Here is a 23,804-nt window from a genome sequence, read left to right on the forward strand (position 1 = left end):
ACGCGGGCCTCTCACTGTTGTGGCCTCTCCCGTTGCGGAGCACAGGCTCCGGACGCGCAGGCTCAGCGGCCATGGCTCACGGGCCTAGCCGCTCCGCGGCATGTGGGATCTTCCCGGACCGGGGCATGAACCCGTGTCCCCTGCATCGGCAGGCGGACTCTCAACCACTGCGCCACCAGGGAAGCCCAAGGGTTTGAATTTTAATTTGAGAAATTAAAGAAAATATCTTGGGATATCCATTCAAAATCGTGATAGCTTAATGTGCTAATACAGGTAGCTTACTGCAACTCTTTGACATCTTCCCATAGTGTTCCATATTAATCAAGCATTCATGATTCAAATAATTTAAATGCATCAAAAAGAGCTGGCTGCTCAGAGAACTTTGCAATGAGTTCTTAGGCAATATGAAGAATGCTAGCTAATTTTGCCAAATTCATATCTTGTACAGTTTCCTAAAAGCAGGGCCCAGGGGTAGTTTTTACTTTTAAATGATGCTCCTTGTCATTTAGAATCATCAGCCCCATCAATCTTCTAGTACCTGAAGGTGAGGGATGCAGGGCTTCATCAGGCTGCCTGTCTGTGGTTTCTCTTCTGCTGTTCATAAGTACGGGACCCTTTGCCCTTCATTAGCTTGGATGGGAGACTAATCAGAAATGGTAGATGGAGAGACAGTTTACCCAACAGAGCAGAGGTAATTTAACCACCAGGATTCCGTGGGGTTCATTTGATACTAAATTCTGAGTCCTCTCTTTGTGCCGACACACTGCTGAGCACCAGGATAAAAATGAATAAAGCATGCTCCTTACCCTTGAGGAGCTCACAGGCTGGGGGGGTGGGGGCAGGGGTATAAAAATACAGTTAACGGCATGCTCTGAAAGGGATATAGAAAAGTTGTCAGGGTACCTACTACAGGGTCAGAAAAGGCTCTCTGGAGAATGTGTTACCGACCTGAATCTTAAAGGATTGGTGGAAGAGTCTAGCAAATGGATGTCGAGAAGCAGATAGGCTTCCAGGCAGAGAGTCAGGAAAGTAAGAAACTGCATGACATGTGTAGGGAATTATAAAATTGCTGGAATTGCTGGAACCTCACATTTGAGAAAGATTGGCAAGGTGCAAATCATAGTGGGACTTCAGTGTTTTCCCCAAAGGAAAAGTGGGGCTTCCCTCAAGGTGATACCCGATTTTCCTTGGTTATGACCAAAGGTCAGATTGAGGAAAAGGTCCTGGCTGCTCTCTCTCTATCCTCTCTCCTGCTAGAACTCCAGCTCATCTAGTTATGGATAGAAGGATGGATAAAGAGAACGCTTGATACCTCCATGTACACGCAAAAAGGAGATGTGTTAGAAAGTCAAGGATTAAAAAGGAAGGGGAGAAGGGAGGGAGGAAGAAAACAATATTTATATCTGTGATTTCTTTGGGAATATTTATTAATTTTTCTAAAAATTGTAAAGGATAATGAAAAGATATATCTCAGCCCAACTTACGTATTCAAGGTACAGTTGCATAAACCCACACAGAGTACTGTTTTGTGCATTTACTGTACTTCACATGCACTTTGTCCTGATCCTAACAGGACACAGCAATCAGATGGAACATAATTAAGTCTCCTTTCCAGAAAGCAGGAAAAGCTCTTTGTTCTAAGAAGAGGAGAAATTTAAATTTTATCCCCCTCTTTTTGGTGATAAGACCAGGGCTAATGAAATCTTGCCTTTACATTTTGTTTTTTCTAGTGAAAGAATGCAGTCTCGCAGAAGAGAAGGAATACAGCAGAGAGGTCAAGAGCCAGACTCTGGCGCTCATAGACCTGAGGTCCAGTCCAGTTCTGCTACATGGTAATTGGGGATCTTGCACAAACTACCTAACCTCTCAGAGCCCTGGACACAAACGTCCTAGAGTTGATGGGGGATTAAATGAGGTTGTGTATAAACTTTAGAGCTTTCATCCTTGAGGCACACAAAAAAGGTAAATATGAAGATCATTTTCTAAGGAATTAAAATCATAAAAGGTAGCTCACCTTTTGGAAAAGACATCTGGTGACTTCAGCACAGTGAAAGAAGGGATTTGCTTCTCATCTTGTATTTTCAGTTGTATAGGCTGCTTTACTCCCCAGAAAATGTCCAGCATTCCTTCAACAATTAGTTTACCATCGTCAGTCTAGGGGAGAAACCAATCATCACAAACACTGTTTTTGTATTATTTATAGAAGGCAAATGTTTTAACTGAAGATTTAGAAATGAGGTCTGTAAGACATCTTAATAGATAAAAAATAAATTCCCAGGTGGGACTGTTTGGCTTTTAAATTTATCTACAAAACATTTCTACTTTTGAAACATTCTTTTATTTTTGAAAACAGCTATAACCAGCAAAGTCATAATCGTAATGACATGCCCACCAAAGGGCACAGTATGCTAAAATATTTTCTGAACTCTGCTTCTTCAATTAAGTGGAATTTTAATTCTCTAATTCTATTTAGCGTAAAATTAAAGCAGAATTAAAAACTGTGCTAAAGTAGAATTCAGAAGAACAGCTATTGTTCAGTTTAGTGGCTATTTTCTCATTTCTGAACAGGAAAAATTTAGCTCACAAACTTATGCAGAACAAGTGAAATAATGTATGTAAAAACACAGTGTAAAATACACAACAAATTATATTTTTGAAAAAAATCAATAGCACTTGAGTAATCTCTTTCAAGTTGGAACTATTATAACAAAAGAAGGGAATTCTATGCAAAGAAAAATTAGTAAACAGGATTGAACACTTACTTATCCTGTGGATGTACATATTAATACCAAAGCACATTCCCATAGAATGTATTTTCTAATCTATTGCTCTCTTATATATGTAAAAGTCTGTTATTAAAGTAGTGTTATTATTATAGTAAATTTGGGAAATATAGAAAGAACATTCCAACTATCCAATAACTACTCTAACATGCAATAACTACTTGTTATTATGAAAAATCAATAATTAGAAAACATAATAAATATAAACATAAATGACTCAATTCTTATTTGAGAGTGTAATGAAAACTCTAGACTCTGGAATCAGACAGACCTGTGTTTGAACTCTGACTCTGCCATTTTCTAGCTGTGTTCTCTTGGACAAGATGTCAAACACCTATAAAACTGGGCTGCTTCTTCTGAAGAATGAAATCATAACAATCCTTGATTCATAGGACCTCGTATTTAAAGTGCTCAATAAATGATATTGCTTATTATTTCTTTGGCTGACAAGCCTACTTTGGAGTCACTCCTGAAACAAAGTTTTGCTCTTTCTCCTCCTTTTGAGTTCATATTTCAGATCACTGTGAGGTCAGGTACCAATCAGTTGTCCTTAACAGCCACACATAATTTGCCCTCTGAAAGGGCAGTACATGATGCAGAGCCTACATTTTAGTTATTGATGTATAACATCTTTCCGTGGCTTAATTATACTACAATGAATCCCTTATATCAAAAACTCATAGGGGAGGGGCTTCCCTGGTGGCGCAGTGGTTGAGAGTCTGCCTACAAATGCAGGGGACACGGGTTCGTGCCCCGGTCTGGGAAGATCCCACATGCCGCGGAGCGGCTGGGCCCGTGAGCCATGGCCGCTGAGCCTGCGCGTCCGGAGCCTGTGCTCCGCAACGGGAGAGGCCACAACAGTGAGAGGCCCTGCATACCGCAAAAAACAAAACAAAACAAAACAAAAAACTCATAGAATAACTGCTCTTCTGAGGTTATCTAACTTTTGCTTTCAAGAAGAAATACTCCAACTATTATCAGAAAATGAGGTTTTCTCATGTAAGGAATATCAGAATATTTTTTAATTTCAGAAACCATCTCTAGGACTTCCCTGGTGGCGCAGAGGTTGAGAATCCGCCTGCCAATGCAGGGGACACGGGTTCAAGCCCTGGTCCGGGAGGACTCCACATGCCATGGAGCAACGAGGCCTGTGTGCCGCAATTACTGAGCCTGTGCTCTAGAGCCCGTAAGCCACAACTACTGAAGCCTGTGCACTTAGAGCCCGTGCTCCACAAGAGAAGCCACTACAGTGAGAAGCCTGCACACCGCAACAAAGAGTAGCCCCCATTCGCTGCAACTAGAGAAAGCCCGTGTGCAGCAACGAAGACCCAGTGCAGCCATAAATAAATAAATAAATTTAATTTAAAAAAAGAAATCATCCCTTTTGAAATTTACTAAATAAATTATCCCTGAAGCCTTGTTTATACTTATCTAATCTCATTGTCTCAATCTTCAGGCCTTTTCTCTTCTAGATCTACACCAATACCCTTGGTGATCTCAATGATCCTTATATGCCATCTCTAAACTAATAGCTCCCAACTTTAGATATACAGCCCAAACCTTCCCCTAAACTTCAGTTGTCAAACTTGACATCGAATTTAATACGTTCCTAATTAACTTTTGATCTTTCTTCCTGTAACTATTTTCCTTTCCCAGTCTTCCCCATCTTGGTAAATAGAACCCCCATCCTTCCAGTTGTTCAGGTCAACATTTTTAAAGTCACCATTAAACTTTCTTTCATACTTAACCTCTCAAAATCCAATACGTTAGCAAATCCCATTAGCTTTACCTTAAAAATATATCCCCAATATGGCTATACTCACCATGGGTACTACCACAATTCTAGTTTATGCCACTGTCATTGTTTGCCTGGTTATCACAATAGTTTCTTTGGGGTCTACCTCATTCTTCTCTTGCCCCTCTATGTATTCTTAGTAGCTAGAGAGATCGTTTTATTTTTTACTTTTTTAACTTTTTATTTTATATTGGAGTATAGTTGATTAACAATGTTGTGTTAGTGTCGGGTGTACAGCAAAGTGATTCAGCTATACATATATATATATATATCTATTCTTTTTCAAATTCTTTTCCCATTTAGATTGTTACATAATATTGAGCAGGTTCCCTGTGCTGTACAGTAGGTCCTTGTTGGTTATCCACTTAAAATACAGCAGTGTGTACATGTCAATCCCAAACTCCCTAACTATCCCTCCCCCACCTTCCCCCCGGTAACCATAAGTTCGTTAGAGAGATCCTTTTAAAATGAATCTTTAGATAATATCACAACTCCTCAGTGGCTTTCCATCTCATTCCAAGTACAAACTGAAGTCTTCACAATGATCTATAAGACCCTACATGCTCTGGTGCCCTCCCCTTCTCAGTTCTCTCTATAGCTTCCTTGTTCTCTACTATCCCATTCCCACAAGGTTCCTGCTGCACTGGCTTCCCCACCGTACCTCAGTTACACCAGCCAGGCTCAGGACCTTTATTGGGCTGCTGGATATGTCTGTGCCTGGAATGTGTGTCCCACAGGCTTCTACAAGGTTTGCTCTCTGACATCTTTCAGTCTTTGGTCAAATGTTCTTCTTTCCTCATCCACTTAGATTCCTGAGCCCTCTTCCCTGCTTTGTTATTCTCCACAGCCTTTCTTTTTTTGGCTGCATTGGGTCTTCATTGCTGCACGTGGGCTTTCTCTAGTTGCGGCAAGCAGGGGCTACTCTTTGTTGTGGTGTGCGGGCTTCTCATTGTGGTGGCTTCTCTTGTTGCAGAGCATGGGCTCTAGGTGCGCAGGCTTCAGTAGCTGCAGCACGTAGCTGCAGTAGGCAACTCAGTAGTTGTGTCGCACAGGCTTAGTAGCTCCGCAGCATGTGGGATCTTCCCAGACCAGGGCTCGAGCCCGTGTCCCCTGCATTGACAGGCGGATTCTTAACTACTGTGTCACAAGCAAAGTCCCTCTCCAGCCTTTATCACCATTGGATACACAGTTTACTTTTTTGTTTCTTTTCTGACTACTAAAATGTAAGCAAGCATGAAGGCAGGACATTGTCTAGTTTCTTCATTGCTATGTCTCTAGCTTTTAGAACAATGTCTGCTGTGTTGTATACAATAAATATTCATTAAGTTAATTAATCAGAGATTTAGAAAGCTACATGCTATTCTCCATGGACTGCCCCTTTTAACAGTGCCCATCATTGTAACTAAGTCAGAGACTTGCAAAATTCCGGATTCTAACTTTATTTATTTATTTATTTTTAAATTTATTTATTTTATTATTTATTTATTTATTTAGGCTGTGTTGGGTCTTTTGTTGCTATGCACGGGCTTTCTCTAGTTGCGGTGAGCAGGGGCCACTCTTCGTTGCAGTGCACGGTCCTCTCATTGCGATGGCTTCTCTTGTTGTGGAGCACGGGCTCTAGGCACATGGGCTTCAGCAGCTGTGGCACACGGGCTCTAGAGCACAGGCTCAGTAGTTGTGGCGCATGGGCTTAGCTGCTCCGCAGCATGTGGGATCCTCCCAGACCAGGGCTTGAACCCGTGTCCCCTGCATTGGCAGGCGGACTCCCAACCACTGCGCCACCAGGGAAGCCCGGGATTCTAACTTTATTGATGGTAAGTAAAGATGGAAAGATTAAGCAATCTGATATTCTCACTGTATACTTTACTTCATACAGTTTTAAAAAATTATGTAAGACAGGGCACTTTATTCTGAAAAATCAAATGACTTGCAGATTGAGCACTGATTCACAGAATAGGAAATGACACGCCTCAACTTATATGCTTGTCACATCAAAATTCAAACATTTTCCTAAAGGAAATGAACTTCTTAACATCATGAATTCTATGGAAACAACCGAATTAAAATATGAAATCATTTTCTTAAAGTTTTGATCTTTTCTTAAATTTTATATTTTTACAGTTACCTATATGAGAGATCTAAGATACAGGATAATATTGAAATAATTTAAAATTAGGCCATTTAAAAAATTTAGGCCCATTTCTTTATAAAGGGATTAGTTATTTCCTAATTCTGTAGGAAATTACATTTGGGAAGGTAACTGAAATGTCCAATCAAACTAAATCATTTAAGCTCACTAATAAAGGCCAGAGAGGTTTATAAATTTCCTTCTGTTCCAATTACAGATTGGAACAGTGGTGGCCTAAAGTCAATGCTGTACACATTTGAAGATCTGAAACGTAGGTAGAAAGTTCTAATGTTCCCTAGGACCAGGAAGATATTGTAAAGATGTGAAGTGAGTCTCATTAGAATACAAGACTGAGTAGGAAGACCTGTGGAGGATGAGGCATTAAAAAACCAATCTAAGGCCACTTTGTACAGTAGCCTGCCAGTTGCAACCTTAAAAAGGCTTGCTGAATTGTTTCTAGGATAGATTTTTAATGGAATTGCTGTTCAAAAGATGTTCATACTCTGTTTTTAAAGTAGAAAGCAAATATGTCATTAAAGTTGTTTTAAACGTTTTCCCATTCTAAAAAAATACTTGGAAAGTCACATGTTTCAGGACTAGGATTTTGCAATATAGTCTAAAACCGAAAAATCCTGATCAAGTTAAAGATTCACCTGCTTCTCCCAGATGTTTTGCCTTACGGACTCCAACTTATCCTGACTTCTCTGTACTTTTATGGATTTTTTTCTCCTGTGAATTAAACTGTACTGCATTTCTTTGACGGGCTTACCTGTCCATATAAAATATGCAGATTTTTCTGGTTCCTATAAAAGATGTTATAGGTCTTCAATAAAGAATTAAGTTGTTCCCTAAAAAAACAATATTACATTCAGTTACAATCAGTCTTAGGCTTTTTAATGGTAGAAGGCAATAATGGTGCCTTCAGTTCAAAAAGATATGAGATAGGAAAAAATGGTTCAATGGAATCTTTACTATTCTGTCATTTTAATATAAGTCATTGAAAACTGAAGCCTTCTTAGGACATCAACAAATGTTGAAGGTGTTAATTCATAAATAAATCATCAAAGTAAAACAAATAAAATCTGGTCTTAGGTGGTTACTTTCCCTTAGTGAAGATGTGTGTTAATAATTTCAAAGTTGAATTTGATTTTTAAAAAGTCCTTCAAAATCTTCCATAATGAAGAAATGACTGGCTGCAAAGAGCTGTTTGAATTGAATTTATAATCTAAAGCAGTGGTTCTCAACCCATTTAAGTCACAGTATCTTTTGAAACCCTGATGAAAGCTTTGCCTTCCCTGCGGGGGATGGAGTGGGTTAATCCTATATATAAACACATAGTTTTGCATATACAATGTGTAATAGCTAATTTATGTGCTATTTTGAAAGACTTGCCTGATAAACAAGGAAGGAGTTATTTTCCACATGGTGTAAGTATAGGTTCTTTTTATCTGACAGTAACAAACTGACATTTAAAAATATTCTTTGTTTAAAATTCTGGAGTAAAAGGAAACTCCCTGGCTGTCCAGTGGTTAGGACTCCAGGCTTTCATGGCCAAGGCCCCAGGTTTGATCGCTGTTCAGGGAACTAAGACCCACAAGCTCTGTAGTGCAGCCAAAAAAAAAAAAAAAAAAAAAAAAAAAAAAAAAAATTCTGGAGTATATACATCAAAATATTTCTAGTGGGTGGTAGGATTTGAGATGATTTTAAATTTTTTTCTACTGTCCTCTCTGTTGTCAAGTTCTTCCCGGGGTTGTTGTTTTATAAAATTTTGAGTTAGTTTTATTTTGACTGTTAACAATTAAAATATTTTCATAAGAGAATAAATAAATAACCAAAGAATGGAAAATGACTGCAGACAAAGTGGTGAGGAGAGTGTTCTGTAGCAGGAGAAACCTGTAAAACAGATTTCGTTTCACATTCCTCTTTTGTTTTACAACATTTAATCAACCTAATTTAAGCACCTAGTATGTGCCTGACTTTATGCTTTCCACTGGAGATACAGCAACAGTTCAGGAATAGTTGTTGCTCCTAGGCATCTCACCCTCTGTGGCAGGTGGGCTCTGGCAATGGGAATGCTGGTTCCTGCCACACCTCCATCCTCCCCTTGTGCTACCACAGCTCAAGATGCTGCTGTCACTCACCCTGCTGGTCCAAGCTATCTTCTCTCACCTGCGTTATGGCAACAGTCTCCTAAAAGCCTCCCTGTGTTTGTTGTCTATTCTCAACAGCAGGAGTTATTTTAAAACAAACCTGATCACCTCTCTCCTTTGCTCAAAGCTCTTCAATATCTTCTCATCATTAGAATAAAAGCCAATATCCTTCCAATGACTTCAAAGGCCAGTTGTGATCTGATCCCTTTTACACCTTCCATCTCATTTCTACTTCTCTTTCCTTCATTCACTGAACTCTAGCCGCTGGCCTCCTTGATGTTCCTTGAGTACTCCAGGCACATTCTCACCCCAGGGCCCTTATACATGTTGTTCCCTCTGCCCAGAATGACCTCTCCCATGCCATCACACTGTTAGTGCATTCATTTTTTTTAGGTATTTACTCCAAAGTCACCTGCTCAAGGAGTCCTTCTTGACAACCAAATCTGAAAGTTTGCCTTCTCCCAACATTCGTATCCTGCTTTCCTCCTTACCTCTGCCCCTTGGTCACCATCTAACCTTGAATATATTTTATTTATTTATCTTATATTCTGTCTCCTTCACTAGACTGTAGCTCCAAGAGACTAGGCTTGCTTCCATGTTTCGTTCACACTATGTTTCATGTGCCTGGAAGAGAGCACGGCACATAGTAAGAACTCAACAAACACTGGTTGAATGAAATGATCAGAAGAAGTCTTATTCCTAAAATAAAACCAAACATATCAACAGGTGGAAAGCTTTTTTATATAAGTTGCTTTATGGGGGAGGCATCTCATGATATTAAACTTCCAGATATAGTAATTGCTAAAATCCCTTTGATCTTCAATACCTGTCTCCCTCCCATAGGAATACTTGGCTCCGTGAGGGCAGGAATTTTGGTCTATTTTATTCATTGCTGTCTTCCCAGTGCTTAGAGCAGAGCTTTGCTCATAGTGGGTACTTATTCAATAAGCATTTAATGAGTAATGAATGACAGAGTTCATGTGTATTGATTTTTATGTTTGAGATCAGGTAAACATACTTTCCACTTGACTTTTCTCACTTGTAATTTTTAATGCGCACATTTCCAAGGATCAGTACACTCCACACAAACACCACATAAAAAAATTCTACAGAATTCCTCCATGCTATTTTTCCGTTTCCCAGCTGGCTTACTTTAGAATTTTAGTGTTGATGACTATTTCTGTTCTAAACATCACTGGGCACACAAGGGATTTTGTTTCATTGGAGTCATTGCTGTGGAATAGTTCCTTAAAATTAACATACTGGTAAAGAGCATGAACACTTTTATAGCTCTCATTATTGGGAGCCAGGGCAGCATACGGACATTTCCGGTTCACTTGGGATGCAACTCCTGATATGCTGAGCTGTGAGAGTTGTTATTAAAGTAAATGAATCTTTACATAACCTTATTCCCTCAGCTTCTGTTTCTGATAAAACTGCATGTTAAGGTACGGTACAAGTATCCTTCAAAGTATTTACCTCAGTACCATGTTTGATTAGAAAGATTATTCTCTGGGAACAAGCTACTTGGAAAATGTTTCTGTATCTGAAAAAACCTGACTAAATCTTTCTGCACAGAAATAAGTCTCCAAATGACCCAGGGAGTCAGCGAACTGTGGTCCCAGGCCACCTGCTTTTGCAGATAAAGTTTTATTGGAATACAGCCACACTACTTTGTTTGCCTATTGTCTATAGCTGCTTTATTTCTATAACTGCAGAGTTGAGTAGTTGTGATACAAACCAAATGGCCTACAAAGCCTAAAATATTTATTATCTGACCCTTTACAGAGGTAGTTGGCCAACCTATAAACCATGTGTAACACAGGGTAACTAAATACCACAGAAATCTTCCATATTTTTCTCACCACAGGCAGGATCTTTCTGACTATCAGTGAAACTTTGAAGGATTTTGGCATGTGGAAGAAGAAAATAGTTCAGTAAAATAGTGTTGGGATAAAATTAGGTAAGTTAATGGTGTAATAAAGTGAGGAACTAGAAAAGAAAATCCGGAAGTCAGGTGAACAACTACACTAATGGTGTATGCATTCCAAATATTAAAACTTCATCACATTTTAATTGTATGCACTTTACCAGAGGAAATTTTGGAGATGATTAGTCTATGCACCTGTTGAAGCAATGGGTTAATACAACAGGAGGATAAAGTGTAGCCTGCAACATTCTAACTCGACTTGTTGGCATTAAGGGCACAAAGAGCTGAAGAAGTTATTGTCAAGTTGATTATCTCTTATCTGCTGACTGATTCAAATTTTGTCCTCTAACAGAAGACCTGTCCTAATGGTTTGCTGTGTGATCACAATAAAGAGGCCTCATCCGTACACTGAGGTGGGTGAGAGCTTGAGGGAATAGATGCTGCCTATTGTGCACTCTGGAGGGGAAGGATTAAGCAAGAAGGGTGTGAGAAGCTTACTAGGCAAAGAAAATATCAACAAGGACATTCTAGATATTTCTGTAGTTTTTGTGGCAAAAGCTCAAAGAGTTGGGACTCTAAGAGTAGAACATGTGAAATGGGGAATGGTGAGTGATGAAGAAGAAGGCAGGAACCTTGTGAACCATTTTAAGAAGCTTAAAATTCACCCTGCAGGCAATGGGCACTTACTGGGGGTTGCAGGCAAGTGTAAGGTATGATGCTTCTAAGGGCCACTAGGGAGCTTATGGAAGACAGATTTCAGGACAAAACAACACGGAGGCAGCAAGATGAGTGGAACAATTGCAATGGTATTGGGGTAGAGAGCCAAGGCTATGTTCTGTGGGAAGGTGATCAAATGTCCCTCATGTACAGAAGAATCTAAAGTCTAGAAGAGACCTAAAATAAGTATAGGGATTATTTGGTTTAGGAGATCCAAAGGCCACCACTAAAGTGTTATCTAGGCAGTCCCTAGTCAGGAAAGGGAAGACTGATTTAATATACATGGTGACTTGTCAGTGCTAATTATAATGTATTTTTTAGGATTTAACTTAAATGTTACCTATGGACCTCCCTATCTCATAAAAAGGAAAAAAATCATCTGTGTACTGTTCCCTCTCAGCTCCAAAGAGTCCCCCGCCAGCCTAGACCAGACAGCTGTTCAGCTGCCCTAACAAAGCTATAAAGTGGGTGATAAGAAATGAATTCCATATCCAGTCTTCTCAGTTTACAAATTTTTCTAGAAGCCACAGGGACACCCAAGAAGTCGGCATGGTACAAACAGCCTGTATATCAATACTTTACGTGTGATACATAAATTGATTTTTTAAGAAGAGCTTGGTTTTCTCGAACATGAAATACTGTATCATAATATATCCTAAGGATTTTTAAAAAACATTATCACATAATATATAACATGAATAGTGTTTTTATTAAACTAAGGAACAGCAAACTTCCATGTAAACTGGACTTCTAACTAAACGAACACATAGAATCTTAAGCTTTGCCGGGACAGAAGCTGGCACTGTGCACTGACAGTACAGAGAGGGGACCCTGATAGATGCAGATGGACACCCAGAATTAGTCATTACAGCTCCTGGGTGAGTGCTAACCAGGGAAAGACTTAACATGGGGGGGCGACAGGTGTAGGGGAATGATGCCAGGGTTCCTGCTCCTTTCAAGGTTCCCTGTTCCTGTAAGGCTCCCAGCTCAGTTTTAATGAGTAAAAGTGGATCCAGAGTTGACTGTAAAATGCTTAGGTGTACTTTGCACTTTGTGGTCTGAATTGCATCTGCTCAGCAGATGGGAATTACCCACATTCTGACGTTTGTCATGAATAATGGGCTGAGCAAGAGAGGAGTTCCTCAATCTTATCACGCTATTTGGCCGGAAGAAACACTTTGTGTTTAATTTTATAAACTGTAATATGCATTGACATATTGGACAGCATGATGAATGGAAATGAGTTATGCCCTGCACCCATAGACAGAATGAGTGTCAAATTTTAGTTGTAATAAGAGTTCTCCCTCATTTTAGTAATGATTTACAGCATAATTCAGTGGCTATCTAATCCTTTTCCTGGAAACCAGAAAACCCCGTCTCATTCTTTACTAAGTGATTCTTAAAATTTGGACAAAGGCAAACCGGAAATACTGTTGTATGCTGTAGCCCAACGCAAGCTTCAGAGATTGCCACATGACACAAAATAAACTTCAGTGGAAAATACAGCCCAATGTAGTCACCAAAGGCAAATTTGGCCATGGCTGTGCTTCCTGAGTTTGTGTTATTTCTGCCTCTTGGAGACTTGCTGAAAAATGTTCAGGCTCCCAGCCAGGCAGCCACGGAACCAGATAGTGACAGCAGCACTAGAGACAGCATCCTGCTGTTTGTATTACCATGTTTAAGAGCAGGAACCTAAAACATTCGAAAGAGTCTTTTCAAACAGATGAGAAATTGAGGCAGAATAAAAATGCTAGCTTGCTCTTTTATACAGTCACCCCTCCCAATTTTGTTCATAATGTTACATTTTAGCAATGAGATTAACTATTTAATGTCAGGTTCAAAAAACTGAATTTAAAACTTAACTCAGAGTTATTTTTACAAAAAATATATTAACATGTAAAGATAGCAAATTGATCATTTTCTGGGAATTACGGTTGTGATGTTTTATTTTATGTGTTGTAGTTCTGTATACTTTTCAAACTCTATATAGTAAGTGCATAATACAGTCATAATGTTTTCATAATTTTTCTTCCATAAACATGTAATATGAACTTCTGTATGTTTTTGGAAAGGGGAACCAGGAAATATGCGGACAAAAGAACGAGTAAAGCCTTATCATTAAGCTCTTTGCCAAGACAAACCATCATTCCATATTACTGATGTCTGCAAGCAGCAGCAGAATTCTCTTAACCCACGTTATCCTTCGTTACTGTCAACTTGAATCCTGGAATACAATTGCAAACTCCTGCCGCCCCTCTTTCATAAGTGGCTACGGCTCCATTTCTTTTTGTCTTTGGCCTCATCTCCTGGCTGAAAAGATGAGGAAAGAAGACTGCTTTTCAACCTTTGCTTAGAGACTTTCTTCAGTTAGCAAAGTAGGTTATTCATTTCCATTGCAAATGAAGGGATTGGGTTCCACAGTTTGAATACTGAGAAGCTGGGAAGGGAAGGGCTATCTCGATGGAAGCAAAAATGCAAAACCTAAAATGATCAGGGAGCCCTGAATTTGTTGAACTCTCCCGACTTCCTTCAAAGGGCTGCTGTTTTTGAAAAGGTAGGGTTTTCAACAGCTTTAGCAACTCTGCTCAAGTATCATTAATTGTTGCTGGTGGTTAGGAGGATGGTGCCTGTGATTTGTTTATCTTTTTCTTCCAAGCAGTTCTATTCTAGACCCTAAGTCTCTGTCCGTGCTGACAATTGATAATAAAAAGGCCCTGGGAGTTTCCTGAAATCCATTAGTAATTAATCAGTAAGGTAATATAACTAGACTTGTCTCACCTCCCACCCTCTGGCTGCTTTTGGCCATTTTGTGACTTTTGTATTTTCCGAGGTATACATCTTTTTAAGATTACCCCTGTAAACAATGGCCCTGGAGCTATTAATGAATACATCTATCCACTTCTCTCAGGTCCTTAACACCTAGAACTCAGATAAAAGCAAAAGGATTAAAAATTAAGGTATAATTTCGCAATATTAAAAAGAAATTTGAAGTGACTGTTGGCTAGTTGCTTGATAGAAAACAAAAACCCCCCAAATGTTTTCTTGATTATGAAAACTCCACTGTTTAAGAGAGGAGCTGTAGCTACTCAGAACAATGTCACTAGATGTTGGTAAGACATGGAAGAGGGTCTAAAAAGGGAGAGGCAAAGAAGGATTGTATCGTTTATTAAAATGCTCGTGCTTCTGAAGAAGACAGGAATGTGTTTTAGAACTGGTATCTGATTTTGAAGAGAATTCCTTTATAAGCGTAACTATCAGATTTTATATTTTAACACACTAGCTTGTTTTCTAACAACCTCAGATAAAGGAAGACACTTATCTACTCTCTTTCCCTCTATGGTTTGGCTTCTGAAGATTTTTATGAAAAAGATTTTTTAAAAATTCACAGTCTATTATTCCAGTTGGCGGCTGCAATGAGCAGCTTCCGCATCAGACCTTGGTTTCTGTTATCACATGCAGCTGACTTCCTAAGGGCAGCCCAAGGAGTTTGTGGACAGGGAAGAAAGAATGAGGGAAGTCTATGCTCTACAATCTCCTTTTCTGGCCTGAAACACAGAGAAGTATGGTCTCTGGCTCGCAGCCCTGACACTATTTGCAAATTAGTACTGATTTTTATATTCTATTCTAATCCAGAGTAGGGACTTGAAACTACCTCCACTTTGATGGAATAGTCTGTTTCTTGTTGTAGCTGATGGTTTTGGAGAGAACAAAGAAATATTTAGTGACCAAGAAAAAGCTGTTTGAAAACTACAGAAAAATTATGTGCCCTGAATGTGTGGACAATATGAAACACAGTGGTAGATGTGCTATGTTAGATAAATGGTTCTAAAACCCGACCTGAAGGGCTTGTTGAAACAGATCATGAGGGGCACCTCCAAAGTTTCTTATTGAGTTATGTCCGGTGTGGGTCCTGAGAATTTGCATTTTTAACGTGTTCCCAGGTGATTCTGGTGCTGCTAGTCCAGAGACCACACTTTTTTTTTTTTTTATTCTCTGCGGTACGCGGGCCTCTCACTGCCGTGGCCTCTCCCGTTGCAGAGCACAGGCTCCGGACGCGCAGGCTCAGCGGCCATGGCTCATGGGCCCAGCCGCTCCGCGGCATGTGGGATCTTCCCGGACCGGGGCACGAACCCGCGTCCCCCGCACTGGCAGGCGGACTCTCAACCACTGCGCCACCAGGGAAGTCCCAGAGACCACACTTTTGAGATCTTTTAGATCTCAGGATGCTGAGAATCATGGTGATATTCTTCTTTTAGGGGAAGGGAAGTCTATCAACTGGCAGGTTGCAGGTTGAAACAGGCGGACATTCCAACTGAAACTAAAATAGTTACATATAACCAGCCTGCTAACACTTCTGCCCTTTCCTCCTCTGTTACTGAAGTAAGAGGCCAGAGAACACTGTCCTTGCAGACATTCTTTGGGAGGAGGTTTGTTCTAGTTTCCTATTGCTGCTGTAACAAATTACTACAAACCTAGTGGCTTTAAACAACATAAACATTATCTTACAGTTCTACAGGTCTCACTGGCTATAACCAAGGTATCAGCAAGGCTGTACTTCTTCTGAAGGCTCTAGGGGAGAATACATTTCCTTGCTTTCTCCACTTTCCACAGTCTACCCACATTCTTTGGCCTCCGGCTCCCTTTTCCATCTTCAAAGCCAGCATTGGCTATACAATCCTTCCCACTCCATCACTCTGACATGGAATCTTTTCACATAGTTCTCCTACCCTCCCACATAAGGACCCTTATGATAACATTGGGCCCATCTGGATAATCTCCCAAATTTAAGGGATGCTAATGGATTAGCATCCTTAATTCCATCTGCAACCTTAATTCCCTTTTGTGACGTAATGTAAAATATTTACAGGTTCAGGGGATTAGGAAGTAGACATCTTTAGGAGGTCATTGTTCTATCACGGGATTCAAGGGTGACTCCTATCCAAATATTGTCTGAGTACTTGGGAGGCATCTTGTTAGAAATCAGAATCTGTATTTTAACCGAGATCCCCAGGAAATTTGCATGTATGTTAAAATGGAGAGAAGCCCTGATATAATCACCTTGCCACTAGGTATGAAACAGTATTTAAGGGTAACATATGTCAAGCCAAAATACTAAAGTCCTGATTTAGTTCCTTGATGCTAATACTCCCATACTCACTCATCATCAACAAAAGTTTATTGAGGGATTACTGTGTAATAGACAATGTAATAGATGCTGGGGAGACTGCAATATTTAAAACCAATGGGGCCCGTGCAGTGATGGGAGTTGCTTTCTGGAGGAAGAAGATAGAAAAAAAAAAACAAAACAAAAGAGCAAATAAAGAAATATGTTGATTTTACATAGGGGTAAGTGCCATAATAACAATGAAACACCATCCTGTGATGCAGCAGATGAAAGAGGGCATTTTAGAGAACGTGATCAGGAGGCCTGAAGTATTAAACCGACACCTGAATAATGGGAAGGAGCTATAGCCCTGTGCAGAGTCGAAGAAAGTGTCCTGAGCAAGAGATGCCGGTGCCACATCTTGTGTGCGGCACTAAGCTTGACATGTTTAAAGGAGAAAAACAAGGGAAGAATGGCTCAAGATGAGGTTCTAAAAGTTCTCCAGGCCAGATCGCATTGGACCTTAGAGAGACTTCTTATGGTAAGGAGTCTGCAATAGGAAGCTTTGGAGGGTTTAAGCAGGACGCCGTGACGACATTGTAAAGAGACGTTCTGGCTGCTCGGGGAGGATGGATTACGGGGACAGGGAATGGAAGCTGGCAGCCCAATTAGGAGGCAGTAATAGTTGTCCAGGCAAGAGATAGTGGTGGCTTGGACTAGATGGTGAGAAGTGGTTGTATATTGGAGGTGGAGTTGATGGGACTTGCTGTGGGGCTGGGTGTAGAAATGAGGAAATGAAACAATTACGTTGGTTTCTAGCTTCCCTTAGGATCTTGCTTCTCATTTTTCCATGATTTAAACTTTTAGGTCTCTCTAATACGTGCCCTATAGATATTTTTTTTAAAGCCAGTTAAAAAGTAAACACAGATGTGTCACACAACACGCGTCATGATTGGAGCAGATGCAGGCTGATGGTAAAAGAACACGCTTTGTGTATGAACAGCTGGGAAATTTTGTGCTGGTTGAGGATGATTACCTTGACATCACCGTCTGATGCCCCTTGTTCCCTTGAGATGGAGAAACTATTCTGTTAAGCCTTTCAGACTGATATGGCTTTCAGCCACTTGGACCATCCGGATTGTTACTAGAGTGTCTGAAACACAGCAGGTGGTCAGTGATCCTCGGAGTCATCTATGTGAGCGTGAACTACAGACAGGGCTTTCCTTACAGGGCTTTTATGGTGCTCTTCTGTAATGTCGCCATGACTTTGACCACTGATTCTCTTTACATTGGAAAAAATACGTTAAGCGGCCTCCTTGTTTCTATTCTGGGCATCCTCCATCTACTCTTCACACTCTATCCAGAGTATGTAGAACATACATAAGCATATCATCTGCTTTGGTTAACATCCTTAAATGTCTCTCTACTGCTCTTGGTATAAAAACCCCAAATCCTTATCACAGCAGGTGAAGTCCTGCTTGGTCTCTCTTCCTCTTTAGCCTCTTTTACAGAGGCGCTTTTTTTTTTTTTTTTAAGAAGATGTTGGGGTAGGAGTTTAGTAATTTATTTATTTAATTTTGCTGTGTTGGGTCTTCGTTTCTGTGCGAGGGCTTTGTCTAGTTGTGGCAAGTGGGAGCCACTCTTCATCGCGGTGCGCGGGCCTCTCACTATCGCGGCCTCTCTTGTTGCGGAGCACAGGCTCCGGACGCGCAGGCTCAGCGGCCATGGCTCACGGGCCTAGTTGCTCTGCGGCATGTGGGATCCTCCCAGACCAGGGCTCAAACCCGTGTCCCCTGGATTAGCAGACAGATTCTCAACCACTGCACCACCAGAGAAGCCCCAGAGATGCTTTTTCCTGTGTCCTGCACCTCAACAATTCTGGGAACTTTCACTGGCTGGAACTCTGTGCTCCCTCTGGCCGTGAAGATGTCAGGCTGGCTCCCTGTGTCAGGAGTGCTCTCCTGCTGACTCTCTTAACCTTGTTAGCTTGCGTCACCTTCAGATCTCTAGACTTCCCTGCTTAGGCTAGATCCTTATTTTCTCGTAGAACTTGGTTCTTTTCCTTCTGAACACTGACCTCATTTTGTTACCAGGCTTTTAGAGCTGTGGTCTCACTGTGATTTCCAGAGCAGTAGCATCTGTACCACCTGGGAACTTACATGTGCAAGTGCTCACTCTACTCCAGACCTGCTGAATCAGAAACTCTGGGAATGGGGCCCAGCAATCTTTATTTTACCAAGCTCTCCAGAGATTCTGATAAAGGCTCAAGTTGGAGATTAGTGGCTTCAGACTCCAGCCTCCATGAGAGTAGGGCTCTTGTCTGTTTTGGCTCAAAATTGCTACCCCAGCTTCTAGTCAGCGTCTGACTAATGGTGTGCTCTCAGCAATTGTTCGTTTAGGGAGTAAAATATAGGAAACTGAATGCTGAGCAACATTTAGAGGGGAAAGATCTTTTACCAGCATAGCTAACAGGACCAGAAATTCAAGTAAACTCTGTGTCATCTATTTCTGGAGTCTTTGAATTTTGACCTCATCAGACTTTCTATTGAAACATTTTCAGTGTGTATTGGGCAGACAGATGATCTTGTTGTTTTTTAATGGACTAAAGTGATAAAATAGGTAAATGTGGAGTAGATACATTTTATTGTGAATAGCAGTCATATTGGTATGCTCAATGACTGTTAACAATATATATTCATTGAAAAATATCTGACATAAAGCTTAATGACCCTTTTCACTAGTCTGGGGGTGATATTACTGACCTTTATGTAAAATTGTGATATCCAATTTCTCACAATAAAAATGAATTTTTACTAGGTCACCAGACATGAATAATGGGAATGTTTACATAAATTTAAAAGGAAAACTCCCACATAGAAAAAGATTCCTCATTGGTTTTTTTGTTTGTTTGTTTGTTTTTTTAGCGATACGCGGGCCTCTCACTCTTGTGGCCTCTCCCGTTGCGGAGCACAGGCTCCGGACGCGCAGGCTCAGCGGCCATGGCTCACGGGCCCAGCCGCTCCGCGGCATGTGGGATCTTCCCGGACCGGGGCACGAACCCGCGTCCCCTGCATCGGCAGGCGGACTCTCAACCACTGCGCCACCAGGGAAGCCCAAGGTTCCTCATTTTTAAAGGAGATGGTCCTACACATGTCTCAAACTTTTTGCCCTGGCTTATTTTAAAATCCTGACTCCTATCAAAATATGTCAGGGAGGACTCCCTTATCCTTTATTAAAGACAACAGTCCAAAGGTCTTCAGAAGAGTGTGGCCCTGTCTTTATACACCTACCTGCAGGGCATGCTGAGGCTTGCAGTGTTTGTGCCAGTTCCTTTGATCCAGAGAAGACCCAGGCCATGGGACCTGGGCAAACACTGCCCTCTGGTTCTGCCCGCCAGGTAGGACGCAGCCCCTGGAACACTGGCTCTTTGTGCTGAGTTTGTGCTCAGAGGTGCAGGTGGCTGCTTTCTTTGTTTCAGCAAAGGGTACTGGCCAACATGCTTGGCAAAAGGAACTGTTTGGAGTGATGCACTTTCTGCTCAAATTTATTACATCATGCTAATTAGAGTTAGTAAGGACAGGAATGCACATGGGCCTTGTGGCCACTGTTGGAAGAGCTGCAGCCTGCAAGGGTTTGTATTAGGTTCCTAAGTAGGAGAATAAAAAAATCTAACAAGTTCCGAGAGTGAAATCTGATCTACATTCTAGAACTGGATTTGAACTCTTTTTTCAAATTCAGGATTGGCATTTACTCACCCCTGAAATGCCCTGATTTTAGCCTAAGACCTGAAGTGAAAGCACTTTGAAAGCAACCATAGGGAACCACTTTTTTGTTTTTTTTAATACTCAGCTCACTTAGAATATTTACCACATGAAGCAACAGAGCAGTGACAACCCCAGGCAAGGAAAGAGCAACTGGAATCTTAATCATTTGAGCATGGAGTTAACTTATGCCAACACCCTTCAGTCAGGGAAGTTTCTAAACTCAGAAAATTCTTATCCAGGAGTAAGACATAAATGTTATATTGCTTACTGTGATATTAAATCAATATCTCTTATTTCATGGATCATATGTTTGCTGAAAGCAAAATTTTCATTAAGGTAGGTCTATTTTCCTATTAATTTGCAGCATTTTCATGTATTTCTGTGCATGAAAATAAATATCGCAAATAAGTTGGTGATTTCTGTCTTGCCAGAACAACGCTTGTCACAGAATGGGAGCTGAATAACTACTTAAGTGAATAAATGAAGAATAGAGGGCTTCCCTGGTGGCGCAGTGGTTGAGAGTCCGCCTGCCGATGCAGGGGACACGGGTTCATGCCCCGGTCTGGGAAGATCCCACATGCCGCGGAGCGGCTGGGCCCGTGAGCCATGGCCACTGAGCCTGTGCGTCCGGAGCCTGTGCTCCGCAACAGGAGAGGCCACAGCAGTGAGAGGCCCACGTACCGCAAAAAAAAAAAAAAGAATGGAGGGGTTAATGACAAGCTGGATATCATAGGTAGTCAATGGTATCATTATAATTTTTGGTGACTATTTTGTAAAGATTTCCCTGAGTTCCAGAAATTTTGTTTATTTCAGGTGGGCAGAAGTTCTCAAACTTTAAGCCTTTCCTCCTCTGAGCAGTAGTTTCTAGACTCCAGTAATACTTCAGAATCACCTGATTAGCTCTGAGGGGGAGTGCAGCATCTGCACTGTTAATAAGCATCTTGATCAGAAGGCAGGTGGCCCCTGGACCACATTTTGAGGAATGCCATCTTCAAGTCCAGTGTTTGCGTAAATGCTATATTATTTTACTTTACCACCTGGAATACCAATAATACATGGATACTAGGGTCTGAAAGTGTATCTGTGGTATAGAAGATAAACTGCAAGTGCCCAATTCAGTCAGTTCAAAATATGACACAAAATAAGGGTCACTAGAAATGCAGACACTTTGGAAATAGCCTCCCCCAGAATATGTGGTTTCATTTTAACATATTTCATTGTAGGCCAGTTATAAAATGGGAATGCACATAGGTTCTCAAATTTTGTTCATTTTCTTTCTCTTCTTATATTCTAAATGATTAGAATGTATGTATAAAAATATTTTCAGCGATTAAAAAATTACAAAATGCTGGCTTCAAGGCTATTTTGTGGGAAAGTGATTGATACAGTCTGGCTGAGGGCTATGGATATGCTGTTCAAAACTAATTATTCATGTACTGCTTTTATGAGTTTGGCTAACTCCAAGTATAATCTGTTATCACTTAATATTTTTCTAGTTGATGTTCCTCTTTTTATATATTTATTCAACAATTATGTATTACTTATTGCATTAATATTTGCAGAATTATATATGAAACATTACCCTCTCCCCTTAAATTTTCAGTCTTATTTGGGGAATAAAATAAATAAATATAATACGTTAGAAAGTGAGAGTGTTCTGATAGCATGTAGTTCAGGATGGGTGTTTTCATTAGTTATAGGACCCATGGTTGTGAGTGACAGAAACCCAACCAAGTTACTTAGTAACTTGGTTACTAAGCAAGCTTTTAGCTGTCCTGAGAAATAATGTTTGTGAAATCAAAGATTTCATGTGCTAGTTATATTTTTCTAATGCTTTCCAAGAGTGTTCAAATAAAAACCAATTATTTATGTTTAACCTAAAATCATCTCATGTATCAAGGCCATCCAGGTACCTCACCTTGGGAAAGAGGATGCAAAAGATACTTAGGTCTTACCTTCAAGGGGCTTACATTCTACCTTGGGAAACCAGGCATCTGTTATGAGGCAGTAAAGACAAGGCAAGAAGCCTTAAGCTGTTGGTGGGAGAGACAGCTCATCAAACTATTTTAGAAAGCTAAATTGTAACAATAACATTAGATTTACTTGTATACTTTGATTCAGTAATTACACTTCTGTGAACTAGTCCTTGTATATTCAAAATGTTGGAGCCATCTTGAAGGTCAAAATTAAAGAAATTATATTATGACATTTCTATATTGTTGAGTGATATAGTATCATTAAAATCATCTTTAGGAAGATATTTTAATAGTATGGGGAAATATTTGTAATATAATGCCAGGTGTGTAAAACAAGATATAGAATGATCTCAACTATATAAAATAAAATCCTTAGAATATGGGTAATATGACAAAATTAAATAGTACATTTTCTGAGTAGTAAGATTATGGATAACTTTATTCTTTCAATCTATATGTTTCTATATTTTCTCAGCTTTTATAATATAAATATATAAAATACAATAATTTATAAAATAATGATACTTTCATAATTAGGAAGTAAATATTGTAAAAGAACAAATACACAAGTAATTAACAGGCTAATTAAAATCTTACTGCAGTTCAGGGAGGATTTCATGGGAAAAGTGAGAAACTGAGATTGGGAAACTATAAAATATTACAAAGGAAACGAAAGTTGACCTGGTAATCACTGGTGTATGGAATAGGTGTTTATTTCAGTGAAAATTCTTGATTTTCATACTGTGATTACACAGATGAATAAAAGGAATGTGGTGTCCAGGACGAGAAGTTACCATCAGCTGCTCATGGCTACAAATGAGATCGACATAAATCAATTAAGAACAGAACAAAGAGCTTCATGAAGGTGGAAGAAAGCTGTTCTAGAGAAACAGAAGATCCAAGGCCTGAGAATAAAGAAAAACACATGTGAACCGATAGCAGGATTGGGAAGGACAGGACCACCCCTTGGAGCAGACATGAGTTAGGGAGGGCACTGGGACTTCTCTCTGACCTTTGTCTTGAGGTTTTATAGGGGAAGAGAGGTCATGGAGATGCCCGTGAGTGCAGAAGGGGACAGTGAATTGCTACTTGGATCATGCGGTGCCTGCTTAGGGTGCCTTTTAATCTGATCATAAGGGTAAATCTAAAGGTTTTGGTGAGAAAGGACCTTGCTTTCTCAGGAATCCAAGAGGTGAAGAGCAGCTGTGTAGCTGAAGTAGATGAAAAAGAAAAGATTGCAACCTCCGACTGAGAGGTGGCCCCAGGAGTAGTTTAGCAATGCACTGACGGCGGGGCCGGGGGGAGGTGAGAATCAGGATTCCATGGGCTGACCTGCGTCAAGCAGAGTTGAACAGGAAAATACGTACAAGGGTTCGTACATTCTTCTCTTATGCCGTGTATGGTTTCTTCTCGAAACTTCCCTCCCAGTGTGGTAAATTTGTATTCCTGGCTGGTTA

General features: G+C 40.3%; 1 protein-coding gene across 3 annotated transcripts in view; it reads right to left on the reverse strand.

Annotated features, from left to right (window-relative positions):
* RASSF6 (Ras association domain family member 6) overlaps positions 1-23,804 on the reverse strand; it is a 64,086-nt gene that overhangs the window by 25,231 nt on the left and 15,051 nt on the right. For 2 of the 3 annotated variants that reach the window (XM_019932714.3, XM_033857134.2), the window contains exons 3-4: positions 7,476-7,554; positions 2,015-2,154 (exon numbers count right to left, since the gene is read on the reverse strand). In XM_019932714.3, coding sequence (XP_019788273.2) covers positions 2,015-2,154; positions 7,476-7,554 — 219 coding nt within the window. The remainder of the gene's footprint in view (positions 1-2,014; positions 2,155-7,475; positions 7,555-23,804) is intronic. The other variant, XM_073805332.1, reaches the window with a different exon arrangement.

The sequence above is a fragment of the Tursiops truncatus genome, chromosome 5, assembly GCF_011762595.2.
Source record: "Tursiops truncatus isolate mTurTru1 chromosome 5, mTurTru1.mat.Y, whole genome shotgun sequence".
Lineage (NCBI taxonomy): Eukaryota > Metazoa > Chordata > Mammalia > Artiodactyla > Delphinidae > Tursiops > Tursiops truncatus.